Source organism: Etheostoma spectabile, chromosome 5 (assembly GCF_008692095.1).
Source record: "Etheostoma spectabile isolate EspeVRDwgs_2016 chromosome 5, UIUC_Espe_1.0, whole genome shotgun sequence".
Classification (NCBI taxonomy): domain Eukaryota; kingdom Metazoa; phylum Chordata; class Actinopteri; order Perciformes; family Percidae; genus Etheostoma; species Etheostoma spectabile.
The window spans coordinates 29,418,608-29,433,046 of record NC_045737.1 but is presented as its reverse complement, the minus strand read 5'-3'; the positions used below and the strand labels follow the sequence as shown (position 1 = coordinate 29,433,046).

Below are 14,439 nucleotides of genomic sequence, written 5' to 3'. Positions count from 1 at the left end.
CACACACACACACACATATCTAGGTGCACTGACAACATGCACACACACGGACAACAGACCACATTCTCTCTGGAACACACTTTTGGCCCTTTTTGTAGGGACAGATTTTGCCTTCTGAGCAGTTCTTCCTCCCCTTTCTCCTGGCCTCCTCTCTAGTCGCGGTAGTGAAGGGATCAGAGAGGTTGAGCAGAGCGGGAATAGCCTTTTGATTCCCGCAGAGCCTGCTTTCCGGTTCACGGCAGGACTCCTCCCTAATCGTCACCGCAGGAGCTGTCCTGCGAATCAGAGGGGCACACAGGCGTTGATGAGGGCTGAGGCCTAGAGCAGGTGTGGGAGAGTGGATGAGGGGTATTGGGAGGGTGCAAAACAAGGGAGGCAGTGGTGGTGAAGGTGTGGGGGAGGTCGCTTGGATTGAAGGTGGACCTATGGATGAAATTGGTCTAGCAGAAAAGTCCCCTCCAGAGACCAGGGGGGGAGAAATTGCCAATCTAGACAGAGGAATAAAAGAAGTGAGAAGTGGAAGTGGAGGGAGGGATTTGGAGATTGGTATTCTTGCTGGGCTCTGACAGACAGAGCCTGAGAACAGAACAAAAGCTAGCTTTTTCTGTCACCATCCTGCTCTTGTTCAGCATTTAGAGGACTGCATTAGAAAACACAGGAGGAGTTTGATGGGCCCAAAACACCTCCCTTGATGATGCAAGGTATACTTACCCCGAGTAAAAGGGCTTGATGTAACATGATGAACAATGGTTGGTTTGGTTCCATAATGTTGCAGACACCATTTTTGTTTAAAAATAATATCTCACAAGGTAAAGACAAAATAAAATAAAAACGCATCTAGTGAAGGACAGTGTAGATATTGATAGACAATATTTCATTTTTACAGTTTGGCTTGTTAAATGTCTAATGATGAACAGGACAGGTAAAGGATAAAAAGCAGCTAGCATTTTTGAAATGTTAGCTTGCCCGTTGATGCTTCTCTTATTCAATATTGTTTGTTTTGCGCACAAGAACAAATACCTAGGAAATTCAAAGATGGAATAAGGAGCGAAGCCAACAACTTCGGCTAGCAGGGTACCTGAGCTGTAACTCACTCTAGTTTTATCCTTTTATCTTCTGGTGCAAGTGATAGATTTACTCCCATGTGTCTATCTGTCAGATGCCACTCTGGAAGGTACAGAAGCAAGTGAATTCAAACAAATAAATGGTGACAGTTTATCTTCAACTGCACTGCAACGCATCGCCTGTATTATAAAACCATTTGAGGCGTTAATAATTTGGTCCACCGGCCAAGATTAAAACCGGACATTAACCATAGCGTTGGCACATAATGTATCCCAGAGACTCAATCATGTTTTATGTAAAGCATGCACACCTCACACTGTGCTTAAAAGGTGTCTACACAGCCATGGAATGATTATTGTGCACCTTTTTAATTATAGTTTTACCACATGATTAAGGATTTCCACAGTGTCCTTCTATGAAAACTCATATTACGTCTCTCAGCTGGATGTGAGTGATTGTTTTTAGAGCGGGTGCTGCTCAGCTACCCCCACGGTGGAGGCCAGAATGGATGGGAGTGATGTGTGCGGGCGTGGGGGTACATGGCGGGGCGGGTAAAAGGTTAACGTGAATATTGGTATTAAAGCGGCGCTGCTTCGTCATGTCTGTGTCAGCGAGTGAAACGCTCCTTAAAGGTCATCCCTGTTCTCCTCTCTCTCCCTACAGAGTTCCACTCACTCGCTGTCAGGCCGTGGCTACTCGGTAAGTGGCATTTTCATGCTTCATAGCTTTACGGCAGAATTACAATCTCCAACGACCCGCTTTATGGTCCCGGCGCTCGACATTTTAATTATGTTAAATAGAGTAATGGAGAAATCATGATATTAGGGACATTAATTCTGGCTGACTGACTGATTAAATTGCGGGAAGGTGTCCTGCGCTACCTTGGCGAAAAGAGCCTCGTTTTATTGGCATCGATCAGCGCTGCTCGCCGGCGCTGCAATTTGGCTGTCGGAGTTTTATGTCTTCCTCCAGTGACTGTCAATGGAGGATGCTATTCCTCACATACAGTATATGACAATATGTCTAAAAGCCTCTTAAAGGCCCCCTGTATCTATGCAATAAATACAATTTCCCACCACTACCCACAGAAATGCATGTATATGTACGCCTTCAGGAGGATCCATAGCAGTTTTAAAGTGTCTTATGATTTGTTGGAATCAACTGACTGATTATTAAGAGTCAGTGAGATTCTTTCTGTCATGTTGTTGAAGGTAAATCTACCCGAGAGGAATATTTAGTGATGCCTTGGAAAACGTCAACCCAATCCTTTCAAACATACACTCGCTCACAAATTGTCAGAGGAGGACTATTTTTATCCCCTAAGAGCATCTGTTGCCTTGCCCCGGTGCTTTTTCTAACCGTACATTTGTGCTCTTTCCCTCCCATTGTTTCAACGATGTGTCTAGTCTCTGGGTAATAGAGACAGCAGTCGTCCTTTATGTCCTTTGCTTAAAGGGGAACTAATAAGAGGCCTTTCTTTAAAGTGCGCTACTTTTAGCTGATGAGTGGCATATGGCAGTTCTTATTGCAGCTTGGAAGCAATCATCTCGACAAACAAAACAACTATAAATGGTTTGTCATCGTTAATCTGCCTCAAAGGACTGCAGTTAAAGCGCTGAACAGAGCTTAACTTGAAAAGACCTTGATCTCTGTGCAATTTTTGTATAGTTTAGTTTTAATAGAACATGTCACATTCCTATTCCCCAGCGGTCGCATACTCACAGATGGATGAAAACAAACAAGACCTTCCAAAAAAGCTTGTGGAGCCCTTTGGCTGGAGCTGTCAGTTTGAGTCGGCAGGGGACGAGGCCTTCTCTTTATCTGTAAAGGAGGAAGGGTGGAGCGGACTGGAGGGGGCTTGGTGTTGTGGGGTCGTTGGAATTGTACAAGCAAAGAAAAGTCTCGTAACGAGGGCAGGAAGTTAGACGTTGTCGGGCTGTGTGGCTATCCGACGGTGCTATCTGCAGTGTTTGTAGCCTCTGGGCACCTCCTGGGTGCTGAGCTCTGACTCAGTCTGCTCTGCTGCCGGGCTCGCTTGATTTCTCGGGTCTCCTTATCTGCATGAGCTTCAGGCTTTACAGTATGATGGTTTCAAAGGGGGGGGGGGGGTTGTAGGGTCGGGGGCTCCAGGGATCTGCCAGGCAGAGGATGAGTGGGTATGGGGGGGGTGGAAGAGGAGGAGGAGGCCAGGGGCTGCATAGAGCGTTATGGCTGGGGGATGAGAGAGGCTATGTATGTGGGTGGAGGGCTGTCAGTGAGGTGGGGAGAGGGTGTGGGAGGGTCAAGGAGGCGGGCGCACATGCGTAGGCAGCGCCACTGGCCACCAATAGCATGGACTGGGCTATCGTCTGGTTGGCCCCTGGCACTGATCGCCATCAACTGCTCTGCTTCTCCACAAACACTCCAAAAATGAAATCGGTGGATGGGGGCTGGTTATCTGTCACAGTCAGTAAGCAACAAAAAAAAATCCATATGTCTCCTTTCTTATGTTGCCTGCCAGGCTTGATTGGCCTCAATTGAATGGGGGTACACAAGAATGTACAGTAAAGGAAGTGTCTGGGCTTCAGCGCTGGATTCATGAAAACAGGAAATTGGAGTCACCAGAGTGTTTTTGAAAAGAGAAAATACCTTTTGTACTGTCTTAAAATGGTTTGGCAGTTGCATACAGAATGCATTGTCTGCTGGTTTCATTCATCCAAATTGTGTTTTTGCACATTACATCATACATCATCTCTGCACACATTCTGAAGAAACATGACATGTTCCCTCGTCATTCTGTTCAGTCTCTTTTCTCATTGCTTTCTTTGTTAAAAGAAAGGACTGTCTAAACTAAAAGAGCAAACCATATTTCATCACTTAGTGATAACAGTTGAAAAGTTGCTAATTGAAATTCAAGGTTTCTGCAGGTTAATGCAAATGTGTGTTCAAATGAAGCTGCTCATTGCTAATTAATTTCAATGCGTTCACATTAGAGGATTTTAGGAAAAATACATATTTGATTTTTGTGTTCTAAAAATAGTGGCCATTGACTTTTATTCCACGTATGGAACCGAGCTTTGGAATTAAAATGGCCCTAGATCGGAAGATTTTTCCTGAATCGACCGGAGTTTAGATTGTCAAAACCAGAGGTGCGTCTCATGTTGCTTAAATTGCCTCCTCAACTTCTCCACTTGCCTCCCTTCCTCACGGGAGGAGAAAGAGGAACCGAGGAAATGTGTTTTACAGGGTCACACAGACACATCAGCTGTTTGGGCGGAGTTAACAACTCCTTCAGCTGCACAGCTTCCGGGAAGGCTGCTCTTGTGTATCCTTGCCTATAGCTCCTCGATGAATTCTCCTCGATGCTCGCTCCTCGAGGTGGAAATATAAGAGCTTTGAGACGGCCTTCACCGAGGAGGGCCAAAAAACATCCAGCACAGCTGAGGACAGAGACGGGCATCGGGACTATCCCGTGAGTGAAACGTCATCGACATATTGACTGCTGCAGGGCAGACAGCACAACAGAGAAAATATTCCTGAAAGTCTTATATATCTGTACGCCAAACTACCCCAAGTTACTTCAGGTGACAACATGAAAACAGTCCCCCCACCCCGACCCTTCATCCCCCATTCAGGGGTGTGGGCTAATCTCTGGACCGTTGAGTCGAGCAGCCATGTAGCAGCAGGACTGAGACTTGCTATCTCGCTCTCTGCGGAAGACTGGATATGGAATTGTTTATCAGGCCGACTCTCTCCTGTCTGCTTTGTGCAGGCTTCATTATAGCAGCGACTATGTTGGGGAGACAATATCTGTGCCTTGTTTCCTGCGCTGCTACCTGCGTGTTGTTCCACTGGAGATTGGCCTGGGCTCTGGCGATTTATCATCCTCTCTCAGGGGCTCCTTGATAAAGAACCCCCCCCCCCCCCTCCCCCTGTGCCTGAGAGATACGGGCTGCAAGAGACGGGGAAAATGTCAAAGAATCTCACTGCATCTATCTGCCCATCCGGTCGCTGCCCCTGGGCTGTATACACTGCATAGAGGAGGAGCCGTTTTGGCTAAGCGAAAAAGACAGCACAACTCCCTTTCTTTTCAGATGAAGTGATTGAGCTTTGGTCTCCAACTGCATTTTTTAAAACCACCCAAGGCCAAGCTACGGCTCATGTTTTCATGCACGATAAAAGCATAAAGCTTTGTCTGTGACAGTATAATCTGACTAGTCTGTTTTGGGAGGGTTTATCTCTGCGATGTCAGGGAGTAAAACCTTAGCCCGGGTGTTTGGGCTGAGCGAGAGTGCTGGGAGCTCTCAGACACACCCATTCTTTATTTCCCCTGCTCAGGTCATAATCATATTTAACGCTAAATGAGTCTACACTGTAAACAGAGCAGTCTCCGAGTCATTTGTTGCGTTGTTAAACAGCCCTGTTTTAATTGATTTGGCATTCCCGACCTCCGCATTGTGGCAAACACACTTCCCTGTCTGAGTGACGAGGCTTTTTACAAGATCTTTATCGAATACAAGGATTATGTCACTTAATTATAATAGAAGCCATTAAAAGCTTCACGCTTTATTAAACAAAATGACACAGATTCACTGGATTAAATGCTAAAACAGTAATTGAAAGGAAATTGAGTGTAAATTATATATTGTACTTCTACGGCACACAGAGCTTTAAAAGAAAGCCATGGCTGCTTCCCCCCCCCCCCCCCCCCCCCACAGTATACAAAATCTCCTAACTGCCTCTCTGTATATCACTCTGTCTGCCTCTTTCGCTCTGCTTACTTTTCAGTGGGGTGTGCAGGTGTCTCCATACCACCGGCTCTGCACATGGTGAAAATTAGTGAAGGAAACCAAGAGCCCAGCAGGAGTGGGCCGGGGCCCTGACCTTGTCCTGGCCTTAGGGTGGGGCGCTGCCTGTCAGGGGCCTCTCTATGAGGGCTGTCTGCCTTGAAAAACCTATTTGTTTATCCCCGTGTGCGGTCCGGCTTCAGATCCTGGGCCCTGTTGCTCACCGCGCACCAGGGACCCGGGCTGTTGCCGCTAGCAACAGATAAAAATTGCTGTTAACCACAGCAGGGCCCACAACACATCAATCAAGGGTTCTGCAGATAAAGGCTGCAGGCTTCTGGGGCCTCGGCTGAATGGCACGGTTGAAAATCCCTTTCCAGTGGCTGAGCGCACACAGCTCTGGTGATAGAGGCCCGCTAACATTCAGAGGAGAGGAGGGAAACTTCATTTTCATCAACGCAGCTCAGGTTTTGTTCTAATGGAGATGCAGTAGAACGGTACCAACACAAAGGGGGGCTCTGGGAGAGGTCATTTGAATAAAAAGGCGACACTGTGAATTAGTGTTACCTCAGAAAAACAGCCCAGGCATAGTTCACTTGCTCCAAATGAACTCTTAATTGCTTTTGCCACTTGGCTTTGCTCTCAGGGCTGCTTAAAAGCTGGGACGTTCAGCTCCACCGCATTCCCCCTACCCCGTTCGTTAGGACTGAATTGAGATCAACGACTGGAAATGGTGACTTCAGTGGTTCGTCCGAACCTTTTTCAATCTAGCGCCACCACCCTTAAAGCAGAAGTATGGTGACGGCTGTGGTGCCTGGTAATGAAAAAGAACAATACTGATCTTTTCTCATATTAAATCCAGTTAATGTATTCCCAGACAAAGCTCAACGCTATCACCCATGTTGGAGTTAGTCCAAATGAAACACCGGCTCTCATGGGTAAAATTATTAGTTTTATCCCCCTAAGCCCAGCCTTGATTATCATCACTCTTAGTTTGTCCTGGATGCACTGTCCCCTAGCTCACATTTGCCCCACTTTAAACAAATAGCCCTATAATGTAACAATCAAACAATGCTCTGAGGCTTTGTTTACTGCAGGCTTTCTCCCCATTAAGTTTCACGGACACTGTAGACAAATAAAGTGGTAATTCCACTTTATCATATGTTACATATACCACAATCAAGCAGCAATTACATGCTCCTTCCATTTGTAAGAGCTCCCAATGCCGACGTGGATGTTTTAATGAGGGCTGTAATGAACGCTCAGGGTGTTTGGCAAGTCTCCGAGATGTTGCCGGGGCTTTTATGGCTCCCCATTATAACGTACAATTTGCATCAGCAAATTACAATGCTCCATATCATTATCCTGCACCAAGGCCCGATCATAAATTAGAGCTCCAATTACAAACATCTATCTGGGAACTGAGTGTGATGGCAGCCCACCAGAAGCAAGGCAGAAGGGAGAGAAAGCCTCCTGTGGATTGTGGGATGAGACTTCCATAGAGGTGTGATATTCTCATAAACCGCCCTTATGGGGGAATTCATGCTTCCTCAAAAGAAAAAAAAATAGGCCGTTTTGGGAGGGAAAGAACGTCTGCTAGTTCTGTTTTGGCAGTTCCATATGTCATATTTCACGGCGAGCTGCACATTGAACTTTTTGGTATTTTAACCGGCTTCCTTCTGTTAAACTCAACACCCACTGATTATGGTGGCTGACTGTTTCACACTCCTCATTCAAAGCCTGTCCATTCAGCTGTGCAGAGGAAGGGCCTGGTCCATTGTGTCTCAATTCAGACCCAACTATGTCCCCGTCTCCTGCCAATCTCCCTCTTTTCTGACTTTCTCTCCCTCTCTCATTCAACTTGATTATACACTGGAGGGAACCTAATAAATCATAGAGATTTATCATTCTGCAGCTTATTAATTCAGCGCCACAAGTGTAATATTAGTCTGTGTCATTTAAAGGAGCAGGCATTGCAGCACTGTCAATGTCCCCCAAGGAATCCGGTGGAAGCCATTTTAGTTTGCGAGACTTGTCTTGGTTGTTCTTCTCTCTTTGTTCTTGGGAACACACCCATCTTACTCTGACTGATGTGGAGATTCAGTGCCTGCCTCTCTCCTGAGCGCCAACAGTTGTTGTAGGGCAAACAAACAGCAGAGTACCTGTGATGGCTTTGTTACCTGTAATCCGCGACCCGTGACCAAATCTCAAAGTAGAAGTAGAACAAAAGGCTTACGCCAACAAAACGCTTCAGGCGGCAAGTAGAAACCACGTGTACTGATGAGACAAAAGGCCTGCGGGTCTCCCGCAAACACACAAGAGCTCCCCGACGCCGCGCAAACAAAGCCTGAAATTAAGAGGAGCCAGAGGCAGGCCCATTTCTACAGCAAAGCTAAAGTGTTCCTCTTTCATGGTCTCGGTGGATTTCAAGTATTGGATTGTAATAGGGCAGAGGTATGAAACCAGCGCTTTGCCATTTTCAGTCACAGATTTTGAGAAAGCAGATTTCTCATCCTTTTTCTCTCTTCTCACTTCCGGCTCTATCAACATTCATACACACTTTCCGGCCTAATTGTAAAGGTACTAAAACCTCCTCTTGTTGCCTTTTTCCGATGTTTAATTCATGTTTTGTTTTTGCATTTTAACCTTGCATATCTGTAGGATCAAATGCATCTATCTGTGCTTTTTGGCTGGCAAAGCCAGTGCATAGAGGCTCTGCAAGCCCTTGTTTGAGTTTGAGAGGTCATGAGATGAAGAGACTTTCATCCATATTCACATAACACCCCCTGGCAATTATTCCTGCTATCTTTAATGTTTCTATGAATCTATTAGGGTTAAAGCTCCCACCCACCTCTCTTAACTCTACCCGCACAAGTACCTTTTTCCAAAATGTCTACAGAAGTTATACTAAGTAGGTCATGTTCTGCCACTCGTCTTCTAATCACTCAACGAAGAGAACACGATTCCCCTCCATCGGAGCCCCTGAGCCTTGCTCCTGGGATTTCAGTCAGCAACATACACTCATTTGATTTTCTGGCATGTGTTTTCTCCTTTTCCTTTCTCTCTACACCCCTCTTTTTACTTTCCTTACCTTGTATCTGGCAGTACACAAGCAACACCTACCCTTCTTCCAACTTCAGTACACACACACACACACACACTCACACTGCAGCCCCTCCTTCTCCCCCCATGTCTGTCTCTTGCTTGTCTCTCTGTCTCTCTCAGTGGAGAAGGTGTCTGACAGTAACAGCAGGTAAGGTATAAGATTACAGGAGAAGCAGGGGCAATTATACCTCCAGCTGATGCTGGTGTGTTTATGAGGAGAGTAACTGTTAATGGCAGTGTTGTGGTTTCTCCAGAGGCCAGAGCATGGCTTAGGGAAACCTGCTGTTTTTGTCAGTCTATAGCTTCCTGCCATGATGCTGTAGATGAGGGTTTTTTTCTGTCCGCCCATCTGATTTGTGTTCTTTCTCATGCCTCGCCGACTCTGAGAGCCTTCAGTCTGGGCTGCCATGCCTCTGTGTTGCCTGTCGCCTTGGTGGCCCCAAGCGGGTACGGGTTTCCTGTAATGTGCAGCATTAAGGTGCTGACTAGATTGCAAAACAAAAATAGCATAGTAAAGTCATAGCAGCCTGGTAAAAGCACATTGGTAAACACCTGTACACACACACACACACACACACATAGGCCGGTCTTAACTGCAGGTCTCATACCAGGGTTTTGGCTGCCTTGCCACTTCCGCCCTACGTGCCCTCTCACACGGCAGGCAGATCACAGCGATTGCAGAGGAGTTTGTGTTTAGATAAAGGAGCTTAATCATCATTGCATGGGGGTTCCAGTCTAGCGGTGGAACTCTCCCAGTAGCGGTTCCTGGCTCGCAGCGAGAGGTTTCAGCAGTCCTGGGAGCTAAAGTGGAAATGCATCACAACACATTTTTCACTCTACAACAGTTTATTACGGCACTGCAAATTCCATTTACTTTAAAGTGAAAGCAAAACTAAAATGAAGAAATATGCTTTGTATTTCAAACACATTAAGGAGAACACAACATAAAGATACACACGTTTGTGTTAATCCAGTATACCTTTAAATGTTTTGTGTAGCCCTGCCTCACAGTTGTTATTCGCCACGTTTGGCCATACGTAAATCCGGTTGCACTTTATTTTACAGTACATTAATATGACGTTAGAAGACGTACTTTGTATCAAATTAGAACAAACTAGAAATAACGTGGCCATAACTACACAGTCAATGAACATGTATACCCTAATTAGACACCATACAGCTAAATTATGCTGTAATTAGTTTATTATTAGGACGTCTTAAGTTTTTTTTTGTATCAAATGACACAGTTAAAGGTGCCGTAACTTTTACTCTGAGTAAATTTTAATAAGCTACTTTTTACTTTTACTCAAGTAGATTTTTATACTAGTAATTTTTGTTGTACTTAAGTAAAAGTTTATCAAAGTAATAGTACTTTTACTTAGGTAGAGCCTGTTGTACTCTTTCCCCCTCTGATAGCCATCATTTCTGCACAGAAAAACAGGATAAGTGAGGCACAAATGAGGCAGAAGTAAACACGCCACAATTTCACAATAAAAGTCTCTGAACATAAAGTTGTGAATTATTAACACATATACAAATTACTAATTAGTGTCTAAGTATAGTATAATTTGGGTCTAATATGCAGTTTCCAATGGCTTTGTATTGTTTGTTGAACTGCTATAATGGTCATGTTTTATTGACCAGTTACCAGACCACTTGATTCAAGATTCAAGAACTTTATTTGCCATTTGTGTTTTCACACATAGGAACTCTTGTGCGGTTGTTACTCAGAGAGTCAAGTCGAGTTTAAAAAGACACACAAAGCATTTACATTATAAACCATGTTGACCATGTTAGTTCCCCTCAGCGCACGGGTCCACTACATGACAAACGCTAGGGAGCGTTCCAGGTGACGTGTGTGCATATTTGGACAGAGAGATGGTGTAAATGAAGAAACAGATAGAGACAAAAAAACAGAACCAAGCATGAGTGCATGATACTATCCCAATAAAACCTGTTGCAGTTAATAAGCCGGAGCAACCAAACAAGCCTGGCCAGCGAGAACAAGAACTCAAAGAAACAGACTGAAATCATCTATGCCATAAGGTGTTTTTTTTATGATGCGTTTTCCCATAACTTTTTGTAATTTTACATGTTTAAAAATATTGAAACTAATATCGATATTGTAATATTCATAAATAGTTTCCTGTCTGTTTCCTCTGACGTACTGTATGTCTTACAAAGTTTTACCTGTACTCTATTTGTGGCGATATAATTTACACCCACTGTACATCTGTAACATTGCAGAGATCGTACAGAACGAGTGGATCAAAGTGTTAATGAGTGTTAATTCAGTATTTTAAGCATCACTTCCACATGCAGTTCACTCCTTAATGTCCCTTATGACCGCTGAGTCGGTTTACAGTACAAAACGTTCCCTGAACCCAGTTGTAGATGCCCTGGCTTAGCTGTGACCCAATTACTGACGGTTGGTTTTCAGTCTTCAGAATGAAGGTTCTTTTACCGTTTCACGTACTGGAGGTGGCTTGTCATAGAAGAGCCAGCTAAGTGCCAGGAAATGTTAATAAATGCCAGACTTACCCACCAGTGTCCTGCCCACGACCATCCACGCTCCAGACCCCATCCACTGTGCCCTCAGCGTGTGGTTGGCCTTGGCCCCGATCACACCGGGGCACATGGGAGATTAACTGGGCTGGCTTACTCACTCAGCAGGTTCCCCGACTCCCCTCCACTCATCCCGACCCAATCTGCCAGCTAGCCTCCTGCTCCACCGAGCCATGGCAGCAGGGCACCACAAGCCCGGCCCGCCTTCATTACGCCTGCCAGATGGGCTGAGAATTAGATTCAAACTCCCACCATGGAGGGAGGGAGTGGAGAGCGATTGAGGAGGGAGGAAGGGAGAGAGGTGGCGGAGGAAAAGGGAGGAGGGAAGAAAGTTGTGGGGGGGGGGGAGAAGAAAGTAATGGTTTTTGTTTTCATTTATGTTGCAAGTTATTACATTTTAATGTAACACCCCTGGGACCTGGCAGCATTAAATGCCTGTTCTTGAATAATCGACACTAACTGCAAGCAAATGCTAGGGAGAAATGAAATTAGCGAGCGCAGCAATTTGGCACAGTGATTATCGGCTCCTTGGAGGCACTTCCTGATGATTTAAGAATGCTAACATTTAAGCAAGTCAGATCTCATTACTCTTCAAGGTTAAATCGAGCTGTGTCGGAGGGGAGGCAGATGCTTGAATTGGAAATAGTGCTTCCTTGTCTCACTGTGTCTCTCTTCATCTCTCTTTGTTTATGCCGATGTTTCTCACTTTTGCAGCAGCTCACTGCAAGCGAAAACGACTCAGGGCTGAAATCTGTCAGACCCTGATGACACCTTTTGCCAGCACTTAATTAGATCAGCAATACTCGCTTTCCAAAGTCTAATTTGTCCTTTGCCAAGGATCATCACTTGTGCTACAGGCACTGTCATGCCAAGTGCCTCAGCCTGGTTCTGAATCTCTGTGTGCCACACATTCCCTTTCACACAGATGTCTGGCTGGGCCCTTGGATGAACAAAAGAAAATTGGGACATTTTTGAATCCACACCAAAGGGAAAGTGTTTATTACCTTTCAGACTGCACCACAAATGTTCTTTTATACTGTATTTTTCTCTGCTATTCTCACTCGTTCTATGGAGGCCGAAACGATTTTCAAAGCAATTTCAGCCCTGGCATCTTCCGGTCCAGTGTTTACCTCAGCCAGCCATACACAGCTGTTCTCCACACAAACTTGATCCAATTAGGTGACACCAGACAATGGCTTACTCCTCCATAAGCCCAGCACAGCGCCAGGGGTCCCCAACAATACGGAAGTGTTTTTTCTTCCATTACGGGGCGTCAGATCCTTTTAAAAGTGTTTACCTGCCGCCGATGTGTCAGCCCCTGTTTCCAAAAGGGGGCTCAGCTGGGGACGTGATAGGCGATGAGGATAATGATGCGAGTGGGAGCAGTGTGGCGGATGCAGATGCACTTTGCCGTGCTGTGTGTGATAAATCCCTTCCTCCGCTGCACTGCACCCCACAAAGTTGAGGGACAGATGGGTTGGACTTTTATCTCCACTTTCTAAATGCAGGAGAAATCAAAACATTTTTCACTGCGGTGATGAGATTTATTTAAAGCGAGGCAGGAGCAACAAAGCTACTTTGGGGAATATGTCTATTAGTTTTTCCAAGCTGTTGTTTTCTCATGCAGGGGGGGAAATCATTGCAAGTCAAATGTAATCATCCCGTCGTTGGGTTATTCTCCGTCTCGAATAATAATAATATTAGGTCGGTCCCTGGCATTGCCTGCATCAGGCTTGTAATTTGAATTTCTGAGACACAAGTAAGAAGGCTGATGTTAATCACAACCAATCACCGATGTTGTGGCTGTTTGTTTTTTTCTTGTTTATAACAGCTTTATCTTTTGGCACATCTTGAAAATTTGGCAGCCTGAATTCATTATCTGCAGGGTTTCATGTAGTCAACAAACATGGTGTCTGTAATGTGGGATTTTGCTTCCTCCTACTTACATGCTCAGTGCACTGTACCGCATCTGATGTCTCTGCATCACATTTTGTCTTTGTTGTGGCCAAAAGGATTTCTGGATTGTAACAGGGTTACCCCAGGAATGAAGGGGGGGGGGGGGGGGGGAGCCTATAAATTGTAACCAGGCATTTCCACATGAAACATTCATGCTTAAGTATGATTAGCAGAGATTAAGGTGGGTTTATTTTGCCTCTAAGAAGGCCCCGTGACAATTTGAAATGGATTGAGAGCAGCTTTTGCGAGCACAGCCTCCTTAATCCAGTGCCACGAGTTCTCACCCACCTTTGCTGAATTATTTACATTAAAGTTCTCACGTCAGCTTTGGAGCCAAGGGCCTAAAGGTACCATGTGTTAAACTGCCTGCACCTCAAAGCTCTGGAAGCAGGGAACATGTTATGTTAAGTGTTGCCAAGACTTTTAATGGAACGTGGTTTACAAAGTGAAAGATTTGTCAGTGCCACACGAGGAGCCGTTCTGCAGGTAGGACACAAAAAAAAGTGTTGCATTAAGTTTAGAGAGACTGTGCCTATTGTAATGGAAGCAGTAGCTTTTACATTTTCTATTTCAAAGACTGACAGACGGAGTGCTCAGATCAAATAGTGGTCCATTCTCCCAGCCAGTGATGTGAATCCATCTCCCCATCCAAGCTAGTCTGCTATCATGTATCCCATTTCCATATCGCCTCCCCATCATGTATATGAGATGGAGCCCTCCCATGTGCTGGATGATGTGGTCCCCAGATAGATTCATTCATACATAATGATAAAAGATGGGTTTGGACAGGGCTACTTATTTGACAATCATTGAAGTGCCACTGTGATGGATGGCGAGGAGGACCTGCACCCCTCTCCCCTCCCACCTCCCATCACATAGCCATGGCTCCCTCTTCTGATCCGCCCTTATTCATTTTACCCGGCCAAGCTCAAGGTCTCGCCTCACTTTAAAAGAGAAATATCAAATTGAATTAAAATTGCGC

General features: G+C 45.2%; 1 protein-coding gene across 13 annotated transcripts in view; it reads left to right on the top strand.

Annotated features, from left to right (window-relative positions):
• fbrsl1 (fibrosin-like 1) overlaps window positions 1-14,439 on the top strand; it is a 307,681-nt gene that overhangs the window by 151,010 nt on the left and 142,232 nt on the right. For 9 of the 13 annotated variants that reach the window (XM_032516007.1, XM_032516014.1, XM_032516010.1 and 6 more), the window contains one exon: window positions 1,729-1,764. The exons of the other annotated variants lie outside the window; for them this stretch is intronic. In XM_032516007.1, the coding sequence (XP_032371898.1) occupies window positions 1,729-1,764 (36 nt within the window). The remainder of the gene's footprint in view (window positions 1-1,728; window positions 1,765-14,439) is intronic. 13 annotated transcript variants of the gene reach the window in all.